At 43.1% G+C, this 25200-nt stretch overlaps 1 protein-coding gene across 2 annotated transcripts in view; it reads right to left on the bottom strand.

Moving 5' to 3' along the window:
* Positions 1-23993, bottom strand: part of SEL1L (SEL1L adaptor subunit of SYVN1 ubiquitin ligase) — a 57904-nt gene extending 33911 nt beyond the window's left edge. Inside the window, exons 1-4 of one of the 2 annotated variants that reach the window (XM_020885103.2) lie at positions 23793-23992; positions 18644-18681; positions 17417-17648; positions 275-442 (exon numbers count right to left, since the gene is read on the bottom strand). In XM_020885103.2, coding sequence (XP_020740762.1) covers positions 275-442; positions 17417-17648; positions 18644-18681; positions 23793-23862 — 508 coding nt within the window. In that variant the 5' untranslated portion in view covers positions 23863-23992. Of the gene's footprint in view, positions 1-274; positions 443-17416; positions 17649-18643; positions 18682-23792 lie in introns of both variants that reach the window. The other variant, XM_020885104.2, reaches the window with a different exon arrangement.
* Positions 23994-25200: the final 1207 nt, after the last annotated feature.

Raw genomic sequence — 25200 nt, forward strand, 5'->3', positions numbered from 1 at the left:
ATTTAGTAGTCTGCCTGGGAGTCTTCAGAACCACCCATGCACACCCTGGAAAACCACCCCGACATAAGGCACGAGTGTGATAGGCCCGGGTGACAGCCTGGAAGTGGGGGCACGCCCGCGTCGTGCGCTGACGTCCAGGCTTTGAGGGACAGTCAGAGCATCAGTGCTGACTGCTTCTCGGCGAGGGAGAAAACAGACGGCAGCAAAAAGGCCTCCGAACTGCTGGCCGAGGCGTCACCCAATGCGGACCTGCCTCCTGCCGAACGACACTCACTCTCACAGAAGCCCCACTTTTCGTCCGCCTTGTAGTCGTAGGTGGTGGCACACCACAGTCTGCCGTCTTCCCTCCCGTCCGAGGTGCACGCGTCGTATTCCTTATCCAGGAAGAGGAAAGGGAAGTGGCAAGGCTCCCCGTGCGCTGTGCCTTCAATGGCGGTCAGAGCTGGAAAGGCAAGGAAAAGATGGGAACACGGGCAGCACCTCTGCTATTTGGGGACTTAACACTGTCGATTTCGGCTACGAGAACCCAGAGACACAGACGCGTGATCTGTAATGGGGAACATAAAAGAGCCAGCGCTGATTCTGCTCGGGGACGACGAGAAGGTCAGTCAACTTAGTGAGCGTGGCTAGCTAGCTACCTTGCTCTACATCTAGGTTAGAATTCTGACAGTCTTGAGATAACCTTAGAAGGTCAAAAGTCTACTGAGAGCAGCTGCTCAACTAGTGAGCAAAAAATAAAGCAAATGCAACTGAATCAATTCCACTGCTCGGCACAACTCTCCTCGTCTTTTCCCCTATCTGAATGCTGTCGGTCATTTCTTCTATAATGTAAAGTTTCACAGCGAAACTGCTCCCCCAGGCGAAGTTAATCACTCACATGCTCCTCTGTGATCCCACAGCGTTTGATTAGAGGACTGATCATCGGCTCCAAGCTTCTTTCTTCACTAGACCCTGGCTCCCACTAGACTCTGAGCTTGTTAAGGGAGAAACTGTATCTCTAATTTGTTCTCTAAGTTCTTTCCATGTGTCTCCCAGGCACTGGGAATTATGCCAGGGGCTGGAAACTCAGTGGAGCAGAGGTCTCCACTACGGAGAACCTGCAGTCTTACCAAGAAGGAGACATTAAATGAACGTACGACCAATGTTTCGGAGGGGAAAGCCTCCCCGTCAGGAACTGAAGTTTACACTGAACCTTGAGGATGTCCAGGAGGAGGTGGTGGACGAAATGCTCCAGGATGGGGTGGGGAGAAGTAGTGCAGGCCAGGGGGAAAGCGTGTGGTAAGACTCAAACGAGAGAGAGCACGGTGCATGAGAGAAAATCAAGTTCATCGTCTCAGAACATGCAGAGTGAGTGTCACAGGGGACAAGAGAAAAAGCCAGAGGAGCACCAAGAAGCCAGACTAGTGAGGTCCTGACAAACCTTACTAAGGAATTCAGATTTCATCCTGAGGACAACGGAAACTCAAGAGTTTAACGAAGGAGTGACATGCTCGTCCTTACGCTTTCGAGAGTGGAAAATGGAAAGCCAGGCTGGAGGCCAAGCGACCAGTTTAAAGGCTGTGACAATGGTCTAGTTGAGGGGTGATGACAGCCTCAAGAGGACAATGGAATGGAAACAGCGGATGCACTCGAGCGATGCTAAGGAAACAGAGATGGTCCTTCTTACTGACTGGATGCACAGATGAGAGCGGAGAGAGGCCCAGGGTACGGCCAGGCTCCAAGGCTGCAGCAAGAGCACAGGGCTGTCCCTGCCAGGAGAGCACACTAGAGGAGGAGCAGGGGACTGGGCAGGGATGAAATGATCAGGAGAGAGGCTAAGTAAGCTCTGCTCCCGCTACATTCAAGGCAGCTGAACAAAACAAGCGAAGGTATCTCAGACATCTTCTCGGCTGCAGCCCTGCAAAAAAAAAGGCCTCCAGTTCACAGATATATTTGAATGTGAGAGTGTGCATAAGAATGACAAGTGAGAAGTCTAAGAGCATACCAAAGGGCTAGGCCGGAGCCTGGGCTCCAACCACACTTGATAAGTATGGGTACATACATGTTAGCATCCACTGGTTGCTTTTACATGGAGAATTTATTTTAGCAGCGGAGCTTAGTAAGTGACAGTATAGGTTCTGGAGTCAGAACACCCGATTCAAACCCTACTGATTATTAGCTGTGCACTTTGAGTAAGTCATTTAATCTCTCTCCTTATTCATAAAAGTATTTGCAGACAACTTCCTAATCTTCAAACAGGGATAGCAGTCCTTGCCACACAGAGTTACTCACAAAGACGAACTGACACCGTATAAGTAAGGGACTCCTCGTGGTGACTGCCACTTAAGGTGACGAGTCTAAGAAATGGCGCGTCTATTATTTTTACTGGCATGTCTGCTCTGAAAGGCTAGAAAATGTATGCTCCTTCTTTCCAGTGTAAAGAAGAATACATCCTCAGGCTAATCTGAAAATCAGTTTCAGTAAGTTATGAAAGGCAAATGAATTTCTAATCGTTTATACCAGATAAAAATCACTCACCATCCTGGTAGTTACTGACCAGGAGCAGTAACTTCTTCTTTGATCTGTCCACTTTTTAAGAAATGATCTTTAATGCAACCTATAAGCAAAGCATCCTTTATCAACAGCCTCAGAGGGGTCACTATGACTATAGAATCTGAAAAGGTTCTCCCGTGCACTGCCAGTGGGGTCAAATCTGCTTTAGAAAGACGCTATTTGTAATTGCAGTTTGCAAACTTGAATTTCAAACTAAATAACACCCAGTGGTTTAACGAATATTTGATTTTTTCCTATGAAAACTGAAATTTATGTTTTAAAGGCAAATAGCTTGTCATAAGCATTCTAGCTTGCCAAAACCTGTACTTTTTAAGAGGCTCAAATATATGAAAGAATTCTCTTCCATGTGATGGAATGATACACCAGAAAAGAAACTAAAGAGAATCCAAAGGTTTTTGGCAATACAAGATTTTAATCCACTACTGAATCAGCATTAACTTAAGCTGGAAGAACACCCAGGAACACCTGCTTCATCGGTTTAGTTAAACCGAAATATCTCGGTCAAATTATACACTGGTCATGTAATGTGACTATAAGTTAATAGAAAGAAAATTCGTATTTCTCAGTTATCTTCTCCAAGCAAAGTCACCACAGGGAAACTGCTATTACCTTTAAAATTTGTTTTAAAGTTTTCCAAAACTTACTGACTGGAGCTTGCTAGTTTCAAGTCAATTATCTCAGGTTGATATTCCTCACAATGGGGTTAATTTCAGTTAATTTTCTTTCCACGGAGAAATTCTGTAAGAATTTCGAAGCTATTATTTTAATAACAGCCATGAAAACAGTACCAGTTTTAAAAACAATGGCAATCACTGTTCTGGCATATGGAGGCTGACTGATTACGCAATCTGAGTTAATGATAGCTAGCAATCAAATCTGACACTCAAAAGGGAAAAATGTGCCATTGAGTCAATTCTGAATCTTCATGCAAAAATGACATAGCATCACAATTTATTTAGACTGTGGGAGTAAGATATCAAGCTTACGGTATTTGAGAACTTACAATGAGGAACAGAACACTTTATATTTAAACTGGTAGAAATTTGCTCTCGCAAAGTCAATTAAAATCATGTAGAAAAGCTAGAAAGGTTTTTTCCCCCTAAAAAAACCCACCCTGCCTGAACATGTACCCATTCAGTGCTGGCCAGAATACAGGGAATGGCAGGAACGTAAATTTCATACTGCTGGCAGGGGTGTAGAGGGACGTTTAGTGACATCTGCTAGGAGTGAAAAGTTCCATACACCTTTAGATCAGATTTTTTCAATTGTGGAATATTTACTTATAGAAACGTTCTCACAAGGATACAGAGAGGTATGTCCAAGGAGTGTATGCACATCATCATTATTTCAAAAACATAAACCCCAGAAGAACTCAGAGGGAAGGAAGAGAGGGTTGGTTAAATCAACTACAGTGCAGCTGTTACAGAGACACATGGCATCCACACGGATGGATTCAAAGGTCACCAGAGACTAGTGGAGACAGAGCACAGGATGAAAGCTGAGTCCCTGGGGCAACCTTCTATTTCAACAGCTTCCAAGGAACCGCAGCCAAGTGAAGAAAGCGTCCTCAGAGAAAGGAAAAAAAAAAAAAAACACTTGAGCGGCCAGGAAGATAAGGACCAAAGACCGCCCAGGTCTGCAGCCATCAGGATGTGCCTGGAGGGGCGTGGATTTAATGGTCTGGAGGGGGACCAGGGCCTCACTCTACTAGACTGCAGAATGGAAAGAGACGAACTGAAGTCAGTGAACAGAGACCCCTTTTCCAAGCAAGACTGCTATGAAGTGGAGGGGAGAAGTGAGGCGGCTGCTGGAGCAGCAATGGGGGTCAGGTTTCGGATTCTCTAACGTTCAGATATTGCAGTGTGTTTGAATGTTGGTGCAAAGAATTCAAGCGTGTGGACAGAGACTCTGACTGCCATTCAGTGAACAAAGACCTCTGTCTGCCCAGAGATCCCTGGCCACTGCAGCTGTCCCACCCCCAACAGTACACCCCGAGGGAATTCAGGGTGGAGAAAAACAGGACACTGGGCCTATCAGATACCGCGCATCTCAGGGATAATCTCAAGGAGCCCAAACTCCTGCATCTTATCAAACACAGAAAAGCACTAAAATCATTATTTAGCTTGAGATGTCCAACTTTTGTGATTAGCAGTAATTTTTTGATGACTGATACCTGCATTCCCCGCCCACCCCCCCCAACAACAAAAACTCCTAAATATCTTGGCTCTGTCCTTCCCCCTTTGGAGCACTTTCTCAGAGCCACCTGAGAGGATTCTCCCATGCTGTAGCCCTCAGCAAGGCCCCTGAATAAAGTATTATTTGCAATTTGTAGGTTGCATGTTTTTCCTTGGTTGACAAGAGAAAACAACAAATGTGGCTAGAATGTTGCTATTGGTCTTGAGTGAAATACCCTGGAATACTTATATCTTTTCATTTTTATTTTAAAATTCAAAACAAAAACATCACTTCTTGATTCACACAAATAAAGGCAACTGTTCTGGCTCTGCAAATTTCCTCATTTTTAGAGCATTTACGCTATTAAAGTGGGCTTCCCTGATAGCTCAGTTGGTAAAGAATCTGCCTGCAATGTAGGAGACCTGGTTCAATTCTGGGTCGGGAAGAGCCACTGGAGAAGGGATAGGCTACCCACTCCAGTATTTTTGGGCTTGCCTTGTGGCTCAGCTGGTAAAGAATCTGCCTGCAATGTGGGAGACCTGGGTTTGACCCCTGGGTTGGGAAGATCCCCTGGAGAAGGGAAAGGCTACCCACTCCAGTATTCTGGCCTAGAGAATCCCATGGACTGTACAGGCCAGGGGTCGCAAAGAGTCGGACATGACTGAGCGACTTTCACTTTCACGCTATTAAAAGTAGTACAAACAAAACACAAGTCCAGATGATTTAAAGCAAGCCCACTTGAGATAAAGCAAATGGTCCAGGCTGCATATTTACTGCTGACTGAGAAATATGGTATCTTAATCTTCTAAGGAAAAGAACTTTATGTTAGTTTCTACAAGAAGACTGCTTTAATCCAAGGTTGAGAATTGCTAACTACAGTTGAGAAATTACATGTTAATGAAGGGAGGACAGACAGATACACACGCTATACTAAGGAAGGCATTGCTTTAAGGATTAAGATGATTTTTCAGAAGAAAAATGAAATGTAGTCAAATGGAGAATGAACAGAACATTAAGTCAGAGTTCATTCAAGCTCAATTCTCTCTGTGAAAATAATCATTTAAAAAAAGAAAAAGCAAGTAAGCACTGCTCCATGTGCCCGGAAGAAAGGGACAAACTTCAAGACACTGAGGTGACAGGAACTGTCAAAAAGCATGCAGAGTGAAACCTGCTCAGGAAAACTGCTACTGAAGAACAGCGAGGGGCTTCCCTGGTGGTCCAAGGGTTACGAATCCACCGTCCAGTGCAGGGTACGTGGGTTCAATCCCTGGTCGGGGAACTAAGCCGTGGGGCAACTTAGATGTGACGCGGCCAAAAAAAAAGAAAGAAAAGAACAGTGAGTTTCACTAAATAATGACTGTAAAGGTTCTCCGAGTTTCAAACGTGCTGGTGGGGTGCTATTTCACAGCATGGTCTCACAGAGGAGTTTCCTTCCACAAATAATTTGCTGGACAATCGAACAAAGAAACGATGACAAAAGAAATCTTTAAAGTCAGACCTGTTGAGGGTCACAACCTGTTTCCTTAACCATCTATACATAGTCTGTTTAGTCTGAGTACTAAGTTAAGGTTTGTTTACTCCTTGCCACCCTCTTGCATGTGACAATGAAGCAAAAATGAGATCCTATTACTCAATCAACTTTCTTATTCCAGAACCCAATTTTAAGTATATTTAGTTAAGTTCAGACTCTGTGCCGTTCAAAACAAAGAAAGATGCTGGCTATTTATTTTTTCTTCTTTTTTTTGACTATTAGGATAGCGTGTTTATTGCAAAAAAAGATGATCCAAGCAATGAGAAAGTATATAAACGTAAAAGAAAAATCACACTTCAGATACCACTGAAAACTATCTTTTTCTCCAAAGGTAATAACTGTTACTAGAAAAGAGGTTCATTTCTCAAGTGTGAACATGTTGGAGGGAAATGGCTTTCTTTCACACAAGGGACTGTGATAGTTAATGGTGCTGCCCTGGTGGCACAGATGGTTAAACAATCTGCCTCCAATGCGTTAATTCTGTGTATAAACTTGGCTGGGCCACAGAGTTTCAGATGTTTGGTCAAACTCCATGCTGGGTTTCTACAATGGTGTTTTTGGATGAGTCTGGCACGTAAATCAGTGGATTTATCTGAGTAAAGCAGATTACCCTCCACAATGTGGGTGGGCCTTGTTCAATCAGTTAAAGACCTAACAGAAGAAGAGCAAGAAGGAATTCTGCCAGCAGATGGCCTTCAGTTCTACTTCTCTGAAGAACCCTGATCAACACAGGATCATACTAGGTGAATTATTTACAATGTGGCATCTTCACTTACCACTGACACTCCCTCCAGTGGCAGCCAGTGCAAACTGGCTAATAATTCTTAACCCCTTCCTCACCACTATGGTTTTTCCAATAATCATGTACGGATGTGTAGACCATAAAGAAGGCTGAGTGCTGAAGAACTGATGCTTTTGAACTGTGGTGTTGGACAAGACTCTTGAGAGTCCCTTGGACAGCAAGGAGATCCAACCAGTCCATCCTAAAGGAAATCAACCCTGAATATTCATTGGAAAGACTGATGCTGCAGCTGAAGTTCTAATACTCTGGCCACCTGTTCGAAGAGCTGACTCATTGGAAAAGATCTTGATGCTGAGAAAGACTGAGGGCAAGAGGAGAAACGGGCCACAGAGGATGAGATGGTTGGATGGCATCACCAACTCAATGGACATGAGTTTGAACAAGTTCCAGGAGTTGGTGATGGACAGGGAGGCCTGGCGTGCCAGTCCTTGGGGTTGCAAAGAGTCAGATGCAACTTAGTGACTAAACAACTCACTTCTGTAGAGGGATGGATGGACAGGTCAAGTGATAAGTTCTGACACTTCCTCTAGCGACTTCTGAAGGGGCTCCCGCTCCTCTGACGCAGGCACCACGTCTTCCTAAGGACCTGGGACCTGGAGGTCCAACCACTACCATGTGATCACTTGGGACAGAGATGACAATGAAGCCAATTTACTGAACTGGAGAGAAAGGAGCTGGAGTCCTTGATGGCATGAGTCCTGAACCACCTCCTCTATGTAGTTCTGATCATGTGAGTCAAACAAACTTCTGCTCCTGCAGGGCTTGTTGGATTTTCTGTTATTTGTGAATAAAACACGTCCCTTTTAAAATGACTGTGAGTCTTTGGTAATGGGAATACCACAGTGTAAATCATTTTCCCTCTTAGTGGCCTCTTATTCATTCATTTTCAGCAAATGTTTATTACTGAGATGATACGCAGAAAACAGATAACACAACAATGGCTGTTATCCTTTGAGAGGCTGGCCCTTGGATGGCATCTGGGAACTTAAGATGGGGAGGGGGGGTTCCCTGCCAACCCAGTGACTCACTGGGCCTAAACTGCTTGTACAAACAATGTGGTTGATGCGCAACATCTGTGTTCCTTCTGGGAATCTGTAATTTCGGTGGATGCCAGGCAGAGGGTGATTACATGATTAGTCTCCACTAAAAACTCCAGGCACTGGTCGCTACTGAGTTTCCCTGGCAGATGACACTGCACACAAGTGTCACCTGTGCGAGGGGAATCAGTGCGACCTTCCTCGGTGGCTCAGCTGGTAAAGAATCCGCCTGCAATGCGGGAGACCTGGGTATGATCACTGGGTTGGGAAGATCTCCTGGAGGAGGGAAAGGCTACCCACTCCAGTATCCTGGCCTAGAGAATTCCACGGACTGTATAGTCCATGGGGTCACAAAGAGTCGGACACGACTGAGCAACTTTCACTTCACGTCATGTGACTCTGCTGGGAGAGGACCTTTGTTTCCTCTGGACCTCGCCCCACCTTGCCCCACGCTGATTTTCCTTGCACCCTTCTGCTACAATAAATCATAGCTGTGAGTATAACTACATGCTGAGTCTTCCCAGCAAATCATGGGAGCCAGGGATGGTCCTGGGGACCCCAGTATCGGCTGGCATCAGACGGGGTTCTTTAGTTTAGAGGAGAATGGATACACGTATCTGGACAGCTGAATCGCTTTGCTATGCACCTGAAACTATGGCAATGTTGTTAACTGGCTATGCTCCAATTAAAAAAAAGTAAAAAAAAAAAAAAAAAAAAGAACTGTGGTTCCCTAAATCAAACCTGACTCACTGAACGAGGGTGAAATTTTGGGAAAAGAAGGGTAAGGGGCCGGGTATGACGGTATCTCTGGCACCCAGGTAATGATGGAATTCTCCGTGGTATGCAGCAAAAGCTGATCTGTCATCTGTTCTGAGAGGAAAAAGCTACCTGTGCAATTTGGAAACGAGAGATCCAACTCTGGGAGAGCGGGTTCGCTGGGTCCCACCACCTGCTTCCAGCCAGGCCAGCTAAAGTCATGTCTTTGGGGTCTGCTCTCTCCTCCAAGGGAGGAGAAAGGACCCCCCTAAATCCCAGAGGTGCATATGTTAAAATGGAGGCCAAAATGTTAAAAGTTTGCATTGCTCTCTTCTCCAAGAGGAGAGGAGAGGGGCAGGGTTGAAATCAGATCCCAGGGCTAGAACTGCACTTCAGACAAACTAGGGCGAAAAGGTGGGGGTGGGCGTGGGGGGTGGGAGCGAGCGGAGGGAGGTGGCCCCAGGGACCCCAGGGATGGCGGTTTCTCAGGTGATGTCACACTGCAGACGCTGAATTTACTGCTAGGAGTTTACATAAATTTGCAATGGGGGAGGGGGAACAGAAACTTTTTTGGTAACTTTAGATTTGCGGCCATGACATCTGGATGTATGGTAAAAATGGATATAAAATGTTAAATGCTTGTAACTGCATACATGCCAGAGGAGTCATCCTGATCAAGGCAAGCTGCAAAGAAGAAATGTGTTAGTGGGACACAACTTCCTTGCTTTCTGCCGCCAGTTGGCAGGTTGGAATTGAAACTCTGCATGTTGGAAACTGAAACAGCTTCCGTAACTGATGAGTTCTGCTATGGGAGACAAGGGTTTTTGCTTATTGGAGCCTCTGGGAAAAGGGAGACAAAAAGGAAAGAAAGGTGCTCTACAGATGGAGATGTGCTTTAGGAGTTCTGAAAAGCAGGTTTCAGTTGGCTGATGGGAGCTGGTGAGAGTGGAGGTCTGTCCCTTGAAGGCTGATGTCTGTATCTGTGAGTGGGGTCGATTTGGACTTAAGAGGGACAAAACCAAAACCTCTGTGGTCTACAGCATCTAGGTTTTGCTGCCGAAGAAAAGCCTCTGCCTTTTTTTAAAACTCCTGAATTCACAGATCCTAACTGCCTGGACTTGATTCTAAGCTAAGGCCCCACACATCTGGTATAAGCTTCCAGCCTCAGTGGGAGCCAGGAGCTGAATTGAAAGCTGGCGTGGCTGGCTTGTAAAGAGCTCAGGCCCTCTGACCTCTGAGCATCAGGCCGCCTCTCTGTGGCGCATCACGGCTGCTCGGCTGGACTGTCTGGGTCCGCTACAAAAGCCCACAGGAAAGGACTTGATCTTTGATGGGACCGTCCAAAATCAAAATGCAGATAGAGCTTGTATGGTTCCGATACAGAGCCTGACTTACATTCTTAACTTGTGGCTAGAGCTGCAAGCTGCAACTGGGGAAAAGGGACATTACACCAACGGTGACCTCTGATCACTCGGACTGGCTGAGTCAACTCCGACCCCCTCCGGAGCATGTCTAGCAGAGGTCAACTCCCTGGGCCGTTCGAGATGACAGACTCATGCCTGACTTTGCCTCCCTCACTCTTTCCGGCTGCGGCACACGCCTTAGTGCAATCTGATCAGCCAATGCAGCTGTCCTCAGAAAGGGACCAGTCTTTTCTAGGCTGGTCACTGGGGAAGTGATGTTCACAGGGTGAAAGGGGTGGGGGGTCATATAAAACCATTATTTTTTTATTTTTTTCGGAAATTCAGGAGTTTGGTCCTGACCAATCCGTGCATATGGTATTTTCTGGTTTGGCTGTATAAAGGAATTTTTTTGTTTTTGTTTTTTTTTGGTAATGCCGTGTGGCATGTAGGATCTTCCCGGACCAGGGATCGAACCCAAGTCCCCTGTGATGGAAGGGTGGTGTCTTAACCACTGGACCCCCAGGGAAGTCCTTAAAGGGGTTTTCCTATGAAGATGTTGTGCCACCTCTTTCCCTCAGCCCCTCCAGAGGGAAGGTCAGGATGATAGCAGGGGATGACCGGAAAACATAAAATGATGACTGCTGAATGGAAGCACAGATTTTGTAACCACCAAGGAAAGTGAGCAGAGTCCCTGCACCTGGAGAGGCACAAGGTGGGGGGTGGTTATGATCCTTGTTTTTCGAAGCTGTTTTGGAAGTGTCTTCCTCTTCGTGAAGGAACACCCCCTGGGCCCTCTGCAAGCTTGTTGAGAGCACTGTGAATTCAGACTCAGAGCCTACGATTACACCTGGCAGCGCTGCTGAGCGGCAGAGGGGCTGACCCAGGCGCTGTACTTTCCACGCAGAAGACCTCCAGATGTCGACCACACTCGTGAGGTGGACCAACTGTCTTCACAGACAACAAAACTCTAGGGGACTGACTGGCAGTCCCTCGGAAACCAAGCACTGACCTTGAATGACTTGGGTTGGATCAGGAACCCTAGGACAAGATACCTGTGGTGGGCAGCTGCATCATTAGTTAGTTCAGTTGCTCAGTCGTATCCGACTGTTCCCAACCCTTGGACCGCAGCACGCCAAGCCTCCCTGTCCATCATACTGCTAATTAACGTCTTGCTCTGGGTGCCCAGCGATCATAAACTGATTTTTGGGAATGCCTGGGACTGCCTGGCAATTCCTTCTGGTACTGGACTTCTGTATGTGCACCCTATCACGACACTGCCTCAGCCCTAGAAGGCTTTCGAGCCAGCTTCAACTTACTGGCCAGACTTGTACTGGGCCTGAATTCATGCTGGGGGTGGTGCTGAGTTGCCCAGTTATGTCTAACTCTTTTGCGATCCCATGGACTGTGGCCTGCCAGGCTTCTCTGTCCATGGGATTTTCCAGGCAAGAATACTGGCAATTCCTGGTTGCCATTTCCTTCTCGACAGAATCTTTCCCAGGGATCAAACTCGTGTCTCCTACATTGGCAGGTGGATTCTTAACCACTGGGCCACCAGGAAACTGATGCCTAGAGTCAGGTAAAAAAGGCTGATATAGAAACTTGAGGAGGATGCTAACCTGCCTTTCCAAGGCAGACCTTTATGACGAATGGGATTTCTCAGTTGGCTAAGACATGTTAAAGAACACAGCTGAAATCAATACTGCAGGGGGGGGTCTCCTCATCCGTGCTGTCTGGGTCATACTGATAATAATTTTGCTGTACAGACAACCTGGCCAGTGACCAAGGGGGTCTGCGGGGACACAGAGAAGAATGAGTGCAGCAGGCCTGAAGTTCTGTCCTTGAAAAGGCCTGTTTAACAGGCTGGCCCTTGGCTCGTGTCTGAGAACTTAAGATCATGGAAGGGTTCCCACCACCCTAACAGTTACCAGTGACTCACCCCAGCTGAATAAACAGCATGGCTTATGCTGAACACCTGCTTTCCTTCTGGCTGTGTGCAAGGCACGGAGCACTTATGTGACCAGACCCTATGGAAACTCTGGGTCCTGGGCCTCTAACGGGCTTCCATGTGGTCACAACTTCTTGCTAGGGAAATTAACCAGGTCCCGTGGGACTCCCCTGGGGGAGGACCCCTGCAACTTGTGTCTGGCTTCCCCAGACTCACTCTGTGCACCGTTCCCTTTGCTGATTTTGCTCTGTATTCTTTTTCTGTAATAAATCACAGCTGAAGATATGACTAGATGCTGAGCCCTGTTGAGTCTCTCCAGAGAATAATAGAGCCCAGGGGTGTAGTCTTAGGGATTCCTGACAGCTGAGAATTAAGTATGAAAGGTTCAACACGCAGCAGAAGGTGAGTGTGACGGAATCACATGAGTGACAGAGATGAGGTCAGACAGGAGGGGCTCGATCATTTAAAGCCTTGTTTGGATTTCATTCTCAACGTGGCGGGAAGCCACTGGTGGCTTGTGGACAGGAAGGAGGGCCAGTCTGGCTGCTGTTAGATAACTGGCCTCCGGGGGAAAGGGTGCAAACGGGGGCACTGGATGGGAAGTCCTTTCACACAAGAGACTCTTAGCTACATCAGGAACTGCTTCGGAAAAGAGAAGCCCAAGTTTGGCTTTCAAGATGAGCAGAAATGTGACACGTGGATCTGGGTGAGGAGGTGAGCAAGGTATCCCAAGCAGTGGGGCGAGCCTGTACAAAGGCCCAGAGGCACAAGCCTCTGAAGAAGGATTATGGGCTTAGTCTCCTTGGAAAAAGGCACATGGAGGGGAAGGTTCTGGAGATGAAGCCAGAGAAGGTGGCAGCCATGCGCACAGAGAGGCTATGTCAGTCACCCTGGGGAGCAAGGACTTCATTTCACAGATGAGTGGGAGCTAATGGGAGTTGTAGACAGGGAAGTGACAGGATCACATTTGGGTTTTAGGAAGATCAGTATGGCAGAGACATGGACGAGAGGCTGACAGAGGAAGCAAGTCTAGAAGTTAGCTGTCATATAATCCAGTTCTAAAGAAACTGTGACCGCACACACCAAGTCATGCAGACACAACGCATGTTTCACGTACATACGTAGGTCCTCTCACGTACTGAGAACACATGAAAACGAATGAAAAGAAAAAAACAATTACTGAAAAACTGAACAATCTAAATGTTTAAAAAGTTCCTGCTATGACCACACACAGCATTGCTGAAGTGATTTTTAAAACACATCATGCTACAAATCACTAGTAAAATATACACTAAGAACAAAAAGAACCTCAACGAAATCTTAAAGCTACATTCAGCGACCTTACTGTTAGTGGTATGGTTGCCATTGTTATTTTGAAATGATATATCCTTTGTTTGTTTGTCTGACTGAAGTAAGGTAACATCCATGTTGTTAGGTACCAGCACCAGGGCAAAGAGACCCCAACATAAAAACAAAGAAGCAAAGATCCTGACGGGTAGAAAGGACTAGCGGCAGCCCTGAAATCCATTCTCTCCTTTCACTGTCCGAGAAACAGAGAGACAGAGGGGTGGGATCAAACCATCTAAGAAACACGCCAAGAGGCCTTCCGGTTAGCACCAGGGGAGTCCCTACCTGTACACTGCTTTAGCTGGCTGGAGCTGGTTTATGCAGGCTGCTCACTGTGCAGAGGCCCAGGATGTCAGTATTTCCCAGGCATGACTTCCGAGAAAACACCACGCAAGTCATGCAGTTATCAGGGAATACCCTGAAGACTTTTGATAACTGAAATAGCTCCCTATTGTGGTGCTGACACTCCACATGCATCGGTCAAAGCTGTCGTAAGTTAAAATCGTGTGTTAAAGTCAGCCAGGGCACATCTTAAATGCGGCAAGACAGGACCCGGGAGCGGCTCTGGCGGCCTCAGACCTGTGACCTGTGTCTTGTGACAGTTAGATCTTTGAACACATTAGTCAAGTTGGACTTTAGGTAGGATCTTGGATTCTTGTGAAATCAATTTGTCAGTCTGACCCTTTGTTATCTCACCTGTAATATTCAATCTGAACTGGAAAAAAATAAATATGAATGTTTTATTTCCTAACTCATTGACCAAAAAAAGTCTATTAGTAATGATAACGCAGCTGCAATGCATATCCTTGGTGTCTAGATTATGCTCTCCAAAATAAATACAATTTCCCATTAAAAGGAGGGCTGAGATTCATTTTTAGGTCAGGAAACATATAAGATGAATTTGGGACATCTTGTCCCGCCTAAAAAGAAAAAAAAAAAGTTTAAAAGTTACCTACAATTAGTCAAAAAGCACAAAGGAATAAACTTAAAGGGACTCTCAATAGCCAAAAATGGAAAAATGTAAACAATAAAAAAGAATGATTACAAAAGAGTAACGCACAGATATATAAAATCCATGGATTTCTAATGATGCTCAAAAGCAAAGCAAAACAAACAGAAATGAAAACATATTCACAGGTCTCTTTTGCAGGTTGCTAGGGTACCAAATCATTATTTGAAAATATTTCAGGGGAAAGAATCAAGCATTTTATCCTACTATATGGACTGTATTTCTGGGTAACCAAATAGTTGATGAGAAGAGTTCTTCTTTATGAAAGAATCCCAGATAACAAATGCAGAAGGAATAAGTTAGAAAGTCGTATTTAGCAACTCCCACTGGAAAAGATGGATCCATACAAAGAATGAAATGGTTCTTAAAACTTCTGGTCGAAAGGTCAGTGAGGAACTTTCCAATGGTTGGATCAGGCTGACAACATGCAACCCTACTGACCAATCCCTAGAAGTGAGACAAATACTACATACCTCCTAGGTAATGCAATGGGAAGTATACAACACTGTCTATGAATATTATCAATTAAAAAAGTTTCACAGTGACAAGAGAACAGACTCTATATGATTGCAATACCTTTAGACCATGAAATTTTTGCACTGTGTTTTATGTCCCTGGATATGTTCCAGCATCTCCTACTTTATAGTATACAGGAACTTGAATAGAATTTGTATCCTACTGTTGTGTGAAATTATAAAAATCTTAATTATGTTGAATTGGTTCATGGCGCTTTTCAGGTCTACAATATCCTTCTGCTTTTCTGTATATTTATTGGCATTTTTTGAGTTTTATATCAAAATTTCAACTAAAAAAATCTCAATTTATCCACTGAAAAAATCATGGAACTATATGTAACTTTGTTCTGTATTTTCTAAGTCTCCTGTAAATATGTAAACATACTTTAATAATTTAAAAAATAAAAAAGATTCTAGATAAAAAATAATAAAAAACTGATTTCAAGGACATAATATACAACACATTGAGTATAGTTAACAATATTGTATATCTGTAAGTTGCTGAGAGTAGATCTTGGAAGTTTTCTTCACAAGAAAAAGAATTGTAACTGTGTGGTAATGGATGTTAACTAAATTTGTGGTAGTCATTTCATAATATAAACATACATTAAATCAAACCAAAAAAAGACAAAATCTACCCAAGCCTTTGGACTGAACTTCTAGTTCACAGACTAGACAGCAGATAGTGGAACAAGTTCAATTACATTACAAGAATATGACCCACTAGATCTAGAATGTGGGAAATCCTGTAGCGCAAAGGACATTCTTTCTTTAACAAATAAAATAGCACTTGAAAACAGGGAGGGAGAATTGTTACAGAATAAGAGAAACCTAAGATCTCAGTGTGGATACTGACTGAAAGAAACCAATTCCAAGAAGACACTGGAAACAACTGGGAAAACAGAACAGAATCTGGGTATTGGGTGATAGGAATAGGAACAATAGCTAATCTTGTGAGTGTTTTAATACCTGCATTTTTTGTTTCATTGAAAAAAAAAAAAAATCTTACTTTTAGAGATGTGTACACAGGTAAAACAACGTGGAATTTGCTTAATACTCCAGGAGGAAAAAAGAGTAAGTGCGTATGGAGTAGCAAAGATGAAGCAAGTACAAGAGCACCGGTGGCTGCTGAAGCCGGGCGACGGTGGGCACACCGGGGTCATTACGCTCTCTACTTCTGTACTTGTTTGGAAGTCTCCCGGATAAAAAAGAAAGGCATGAAAATGAATATTTGGCAAAAACTTAAAAATGGTAATACACATCTGACTGAGGGACAGGAAAAGGATTGGTTTCAAAGGAAATAAAGAGACTTATTTTTCTGCAGAACAACTTAGCAATATGACAAAAATGTCTTAAAATTTTATATTTTACTTTCAAGGTTTACTTTTAACAACTAACTCTAAGGCAACATCCAAAGATACATTAAAAAAATACTGTTATTGTACATTTACATGAAAAAATATTTATAGGCATTAACCATCAAATTGTAAAAGAATATTAAATAATAAGGGGAAATGTTCAAGATTAACTGTTATGTGCAAATGCAGGCTGTAAAACAGTATATACATTCTGAACTAATTTAGTCTTTTTAAAACCAAACATCTGGAAAAAAGCCTGAAAGAGTCTCCATTATGTTAACAGCTGTTACTTCTAATTGACGGGATTAAGGTACTTTTAATTTTTAAACAGCGGTTTCTCTTTTTGAATATTTGCAATAAATTATGTTTTTAAAAGGTCAAATCTGGATCAGTTCTGGAGACTGCCTACTAATAGTAAGTGGGAATGGTGGTGATCTTTAAAATGATAAATGACAGAAGGGTGGTGGGACAGGGCAGCAAAGACACATTAATAACTAATTTTTAGAAGAATAGGTATTTAGCACACTGTATTGTGAGAAAAAGGAAGTCGTAAATTTAAAAATTACAGTGTCAAGAAAGTGAAAATTAGAATTGGATTAAAGTCTTTATGTAGGCTTCAACTGGAGAGGGATAAACACCTAAATCAAATTACCCAGGATGACTGAAAAGATTACTGCAGTGAAAATCCTAACAGTTCTGAAAGTAACCAAAGCCGCACTTGAGACAGCCCTCCCTGCCTGAGCTCCTATTCTGTGCGCCACTCTGATGCATTATCACATACCGGACTCCTGAACATCAGCATAACACAACAGCAATACTGACGATCGAATTCAGCTCATGCAACACACTCTGTAAAATTATACTCTACACATTATATGTGATGAACAATCAGTACAACAGGACTTCTGTACCCTCTACGCTGGCTTTAAAATTTCAGCTGCCTCCTTGCTACATCAGAGGAAAGCAAACAAAACCTCCAGACTACCTGGTGTCCGTACTTTCGTCGGCTCTTCATAGTCCTTGTTTTCTGGGTTTGGAGATTCTAGAAAGCTGATTTCTTCTGCGATGCTTTCCCCTTCTTGGCTTCTGAGGTTGTCTTCCTCTTCTTGAGGAGATGATTCCAATTCAGATTCTTCTGAATCAAGGAATATCTGACCAGCGATTACTCTGCCTGCTGGGCTGTGGTTCTCTACCGACTCATCTGACGGCACAGAAGCCTGAGAATACGAAGTATCTTTAGTTACCAATAGTAGTAAGACTCCCTGCAATCTAATCTGACCATTACTGTCACTAATTCAGACACAGCTCCTTGAACGTGTCCTGCTTGTTTGCCTCTACAGACTCTGCTATCTGCCTATCACGGGCCCTCATCACCTGCCTAAACCTGACTGTACGGATTTCAACTTGGATGTTACTTCCCCCCAAGAAGCCTTCCTTAAATCCCCCAAGTCTTGGTTATGGTCTTCCTCTCCTTGCTCCCAGTATATCTCATACTTCCCTGTATGACAGCCCTCTACTACGACTAGAGATCAGGGATCACAAGTGATTGGTCTCTTTGAATAGGCAATAATCAACTTCATTCATTCAACCAATCAATTTAAGTGCATTAATAGATTTTGTTTTTAAAGAACTTATGTAAGTGGAAACAATGACAGAGGTTAAAAAACTAAAAAAAAGAATAAAATCAATCTCTCATTAGGCAGTAAAATGTAACTGCCTTAAGGCTCTTCAACGTACAGACGCACACACATTTAAGTTGAAATGAACCTGGTAACCAACACTCTTAATAGAAATATTTAATATTCTCTAGGGGCTCCCCATGTGGCTCAGTGGTAAAGAATCCACCTGCCGATGCAGAAGCCGCAGGAGATGCGGGTTTGATCCCAGGGTCGGGAAGATCCTCTGTAGGAGGAAATGACAACCCCCTCCAGTATTCTGGCCAGAATATTCCATGGACAGATGAGCCTGGCAAACTACCATTCATGGGGTCACAAAGAGTCGAATGTGACTGAGTGACTGAACATTCCAACAGGTCAGTGATTTCTGTTCCACCGCCCTCCGGCCCCCAGAAGAATCAGTACTGATGCTAGCTATCTTTTTCTTTTTGAAATCCAATCCTGTTGCTCAAAAGATGCAGATTTCATATCCTTTCTAAGATACATAATTCATGCTTTTAAATTGGGCATCAAACAGTGCAAATCTGAGTACACACCTTGGAATCTATGGATTCATCCTGGTTGCCTTCTTCATCTGTAAAGAAATTTTAAGACAATTTAGTTGTCTTTCTTGTTTGGCAATCACAGGTATTATTAAGTGAAAGCAGTTGATAAGTATAATAAATAATAATCAGATACTAGATAATCTAGAATTATCTAAAAATTTGTTGTATGCAGCAACTGTTCAGAAAAAACTAAGTGAAAGGAAAAAGGGGTGTTGGGGGTATTTCTTCCTCTTTATCCAAGAAGGACAGCAGCTTCATCTGTTAGACAGGAAGACCAAGAACATCACTAACAAAAGCAGATATTTCTTCAGATACCATCCAGTTCTTCTGTATACAGTTAGTCCAGTACTGAGAATGAGTTACTAAATGTAGAAAATAGAGTCCTCATTGTGTGGTTTGGGATTCCACTCCTTCTTTTCCTCTGCTCAGAATCTGGAGTTACTGTAGCTTATAGTAAGGCTACTAAAGATGGACATTAAGAAGGATTAGCAGAGTTGCCAAAGATAGTTAGGATCTGTGTTTGACTTCACTGAAGATATACCCAGATAGGTGGACTCAGAACATCACACTACCATGTATCCATTCACATGAGATCTACTTATTAGGAAATCAATAGCCTGTATTACATTACCAATAAATCCAATCACTACTTGTATCTTTCTTCCAAATTTATATTAGCTGTTTTGGCTTTGTCAGATTACATTAAGATTACTTCTGTTATTCTCTCTGGATTTCTCTGTTGTTACTTCTATTCTAGCTGCTTGTTATTCTTTTTACTGCTTTATATAAACACATTCAGCAACCCAACTGGCCATTTGCAAATATTTGATCTTTGTATTCCAGTTAAAAAAACAAGTGTCAGATGATCTTTAAATTTCCTTCTTACTCGCTTCAGTATTGCCAGCTCCTTAAGTTATGTGAGAAATTAACCATAGGCAAAAATGCTATAAACTATGTGATTTTTACTAGAAAATGTGGTGTTATGGTTGCCATTTACCTTTACTTCACATGATTATAACCTAAATATTATTGGTAACTTGTAACTCTTCAAAGTACAGCAAAAACATGTTTTGTGTTAGCAAAGCACTGAACTAAACTTTAAGAAGTATAACCAACTCATTATGTACCAAATACTCAACTCTATTTCAGGTTTTGTTTCCTTTGAATATTTCAGAAATCGGTCTACTGGTGAGGTTCTGCCACATATAAAAGTGCTATGAATTCAAAGAAAACTTAAATGATATTTTCACATTTTTTTCATTTTTACATTATTCACATTTTTCACATTATTTTCACATTCACTACTTTTAGATTACCTTCCAAATATTTTTTTCTGGTGGGCGGGGAAAAGAAGAGTACAACATATATCAGTTCCAGAGGGCCTGTAACATTTAGGTTTATAGGCAGTGATGTCAATTAATAAACAGTCACTCTTCAGGCTCACTTCTTCACAAGTATTACCCAAAGCCCAAGTTCTAACATATGGTCCAAAGTCCATTCTCAGCAAATCTTTGCATAAAGGAAAAAAATTCACCTCTACTACACAACTACATTGTATATGTGAATGTATCTAATTAGTCATAAACATTAACTAGTTAATATATCAAGGGCAGACATTAAATGTGAAATGTATAGGGTATACACCCAAATTCTGAAACTTGCTATTAGTCAGAACTCTTAAATCATTAACCACCCAGCTGAGTACCCTGCCACAACAGGTCACATATGTAGCTAATAGGTAAATAATATAGATGCCTATAAATAAATTATAAAAAATGTACATTTGAGACACTACAAGCTGTTAGGCATCAAAGTAGCAGGATATGTTTTTGAGCTGCCAGAGACATGGGAACTTGTGACATCAGGGTTATTTCATACGAATTGCATCATGCTTCTCCTTCTTTTCTCTTTTAACAAACCAGGAATATATATTCAGGTTACTGGCAAATTAAAAAAATTCTCACTTACTAAACTGGGAAAGCCTACTCCAGATGGTAATCTGAAAGCATCAGCTATTTTCTTTTTCAAACTGATATGTCCATTCACATAATACTTTATAAATAAGTTTCTCATAACCTAGAAACTTATGATAGGCAGTCAGGTAAGGATGAAAAGTACTGAAGTTATGTATAAATAAAAAGAATACAGTAGTGCTTCTATCAGATTACATATATCAAGCAAGAAGAAAAATGCAAAAAAGGATACAGTGAAGAGTTAAGGACTTCTCACTAAACAGTACTGTATCCAAATATCATGGTTTACATTACTCTGATAATCATACCCCTTGCTTTGAAAAAGACCAATTTTCAGTTTTATATTAGTTAACAAAACTGCAAAATATCAAGGATCATCTTTCAAGGGAAAGTGGTCACTACAAATTCATCTTCTAACTTGTCAAGTAGATTAAACAGAGACGGATACACTTTTAAACACAGAAAGTCTGGAAAGTTCAGTGAAAAGAGACCAGACATCCTGTTTTTGGATTTGCCACTGAAATCTGTGCAGATCCTAGGATACTGCTGATTCTTAACTACTCCAAATCCAAGGCCTGGACAACTAGGCTCAAAACCTGGCGTCATGGCATGTCAATGTTACACACGTGGTTCAATATGGCAAGCTTGCTCAGCCTTCTTATCCTCAAGTGTCAAAGGGAAGAATATCACCTGCCCTGCTGACTCTCAATAAAGTTTTAAGGAACAAAAGAAGAGTGAAAGGAAACATATTTTGCAATCTGAAATATATGGCGTAACTATTACCTGAAATACCTAGCGGTGGACCAAATTCACAAGACTCCATAATATTATTTGGCATTAAAAAAACAAACAAACAAAAAACAGAAATGAACAGTAAATCATTTTAACTAGTAAGCCACTTCCTGTCAAAAACACGAAAACATGTGAGAAGTTAAAGCATGTTTCATTATAACCGGGAGAAAGCGAAGGAGAAATATCTTTTAAATCTCCTCCTTTAAATTTATTTATTCCGAAGGAAAAGAAAATGTTTCTTAAAAAAGTACAAAATTTTTACATGGCTTCAAGGTAAGTTATTAGATAATGGCTACTAACAACGACAGAACCAAGATTCCTTTAGCTGGCTGATCAAATTCTACCTGGCAAAAAATGTGACTCGCCCCGGGTAGCTACTAACAGTCAAACATTTTAAGTCAACACTAAATTGTGAACCAAAACCTGATTTTTAAATAGGAGCAAAACCTTTTAAGCTAAAAATGAGGCCGACACTTCATAAACAAGCAATTTAATGACTAAAAAGGCCAACTGAAAGTCCATGTACTCCATTTATAAAACTATCTCTTAAGTGTGCTATCATCTGCTCTTCATGTCAGCATGCACATCTACATTGTTCTAGTATGGGTTAAGCAAGGCTTTAGCCTCTACCATAGAAATGTTTCGGCAGTTTAACCATGATGGAAATCAGAGCAGACGTTTTGTGAACCTAGTCTTTTGCTTATATCAACACAACCCAAAGATGTAACAATTTATTAACAATAGTCTTCTATTATAATCTACTGGGAATCCCAACATTGATGAAAAGACTTCTTCAATCATCATCTCCACTGACATGACACTTTGGATATGTGAAATCTGGTCAAAAGAAAATGCAGGAAAATGTTTATATGCTTTTTCTTTAAATTCTGCAAACTGAATTTGGAGTGATATCAATTGTGTTCTTTAGTAGTTCTTACACTTTAGTGTGAAGAATCAGTTGTGGAGCTTGTTAAACAACAGATGCCCTAACCCGTTCAAGACCTAAAACTGCATTTTTAACAAACACGTAAGATGAATTATGATGCAGGTGGTTCCTGGACCACAGGGACTCTATAGCACTGATTACAAACTTCCTTTGGTCTGATAACTACTAGCAGTGCTTCAGGAGTTGCACAGTTTTAAAGATTTGGTCATGAACACAAATCAACAAGAAGAGGGGAGGCAGGAGCAGACTTTAAAGCATGATGTTGGCAGTAAAGTAACTGGCATATGCTTGTTGCTTTTGAAATGGTGTCTTACACCACATTATGGATCGAATTTTAGGTTTAGATCTCTTATTTTAGAAGCAGAATGACGTTACAGCACTGACTTACAACTAGGACAGATAATTTGAGGATTCAAATAACCATCTGGGAAATTTTCTGTCGGGGAAAAAAAAAAAGCGTTGACATTTATACCCTGCCTTGTTCCAAAAAAATTTAAAGCCACAGAACAGCTGTTTTGTTAACTGAAACCAATTAAAATTCAAAGGCTTTACTGTACTAATTCTTTCTTTACCAACACTTAGAAACACTAAGTGCTTCTTTACCAACACTCTCAAAACTGACATTTTCAGATGTTGGCAGATTAAGCTATTAAAGAAGGGAAATGATAATTTCCACAGCCAGGGTATAAATCAGCTAATTGGGAAAACAATTCAAAGGCACATGAATCTATTTATGTAAAAAAAAAAAATCTAGAGACTATCCATTTTACACTAATGAAAAAAAAAACACCAAGTTTTTTCTTTTCTTAAAAAATGACCGTCAACAAACATGGGACAGCTCAGAAACCCTGTGACACAGTTAAAAAAAAAAAAAAACCAACACAAAAATACCACTTTCTCAGGAATTATTTCTCTAAAAGGGGTACCAGAATAGGCATGATCACATCAAAAGCCTTCGTTCGCTTTTTTTAAAAATAAACAAAGAGACAGGATCACCTGAGGTGCCATGCAAACCCAACCAACCACTGTCAACATCCTGCTTTTTTGATGGACCCGGCTCTGCCCAGGGGACAAGCTCAGGCTGTGCGAAGTTTCCAAAACGACGGAGCACAGTATCTCCGTGGCAGTCGTGGGTCTCTAAGCCGTCGGGGTTCATGCCCATCGAATCAGTTCTCCTTCCTAAGGAGTCGTGCAAGTTTGTCAAGTGAGGAGAGGCGTGGGCAGTGGGTCGGGGGGCACCCTCTCTCCCTCCCCTCGCAAGCTCTCCTCAACAGCCACTCTGGCTGGCCCCGGGCATCCCAAACCCAAGAGAAGACCGTGAGTGACAAGCCAGGGCGAGGCTGGAGCCCCCACGGCCCTGCCCCGGGAAGGAGGCCGGAACGGGGGGCGGTGGCTCCCGGCCTCCAGTCCGAGGGGGGCGGATACTGACCCGAGGACGCCAAGGCCGAGCCCAGCAGCACTGCCCAGAGCAGTAGCGTCAGCCCGACCCGGACCCGCATCCTGCTCCCAAGGGCCGCTGCCACCCCCCGGAGCTGTCTCTTCCGCCTGGCCACCACCAGCTCAGCCTCCTCTGCCGCCGCGCCGCCACCTCCGCCTCGCCGCTGCGCTTCCTGCTCTGGTCTTCTTCCTCCACCCCTTCCCAGACCTCCCTGCCCCAGCGGGCAGCCAATACGCGTCCGCCGCCGCGTACGCCTCGCCCAATCGTCGCGGCCCTCCCCGCCCACCTCATTGCCCCGCCCCTGAGGTCAAGGATTCGACCAATCGCCACGCGCAGTTCTCACACCGGCTTTCTCGGTTGGACCACGGCCTCAGCGACATGGCCCCAACTAATTGGTGAGCTCCTTGGTTTAACCATCCCGGAATCGGAGCGAGAGTCCGGAATTGGACGAGGGTAGTCACCTAAGAGACTACAATTCCCACAACGCACTTCATGGGCCTCTCGCTCTGGTATGGGCTCCTGGGAAACGTAGTCCGTCGCGGGGCAATATCTAAAAGCGCCGGTTCTGTAGAAGTTAAGAGAATTTAGCTAATACCTGAACCAGACGCCCTTTCAAGGCCATGAACCCGGAGGGATTTTTTGTTTTTTGTTTTTGGCGCCTAGTAAATATCAAGAAGGGGCCTCTCAGGTGGTGCTAGTGGTAAAGAATCCTCCTGCCAATGCAGGAGACCTGGGTTCGATCCCTGGGTCGCAGAAGCACCCCTAGAGGAGGAAATGGCACCCCACTTCAGTATTCTTACCTGGAAAATTCCATGGACAGAGGTGCCTGGCAGGCAACAGTTTGAGGGGCTCTCAAAGAGTCCCCGGGACTGAGCGACCGAGTGCACACACATTATAAGGTTAAGAGTTTGTAGTGTGTTAAGCTCTTTTTACTCTTAGTTTTATTTAGAGTTTGGATTGAGCATAGTGATAACAGCACTGAGGAAAAAATACAAGGGCTAGACTGAGCGAGGTGTTTCTTTTTAACTTAAATGAAACAGTACCTGGTATAGGGATACCGGATTGGCACTCACTAACCGGCCTCCTCGCCCCTAAAAAAACGAAAGGAAATAAATCCTACCAGGTACCAGAAAAAACATCAACTTCTGCTTTATTGATCATGCCAAACCCTTTGACTCTGTAGATCACAACAAACTGGAAAATTCTTCAAGAGATGGGAATACCAGACTACCTTACCTGCATCCTGAGAAATCTGTATGTAGGTATAGAAGCAACAGTTGGAACTGGACATGGAACAACAGACTGGTTCCAAATTGGGAAAGGAGTACATCAAAGCTGTATGTTGTCACCCTGCTTATTTAACTTACATGCAGCGTACATCATGTAAAACGCTGGGCTG

Source organism: Odocoileus virginianus, chromosome 6 (assembly GCF_023699985.2).
Source record: "Odocoileus virginianus isolate 20LAN1187 ecotype Illinois chromosome 6, Ovbor_1.2, whole genome shotgun sequence".
Classification (NCBI taxonomy): Eukaryota; Metazoa; Chordata; class Mammalia; order Artiodactyla; family Cervidae; genus Odocoileus; species Odocoileus virginianus.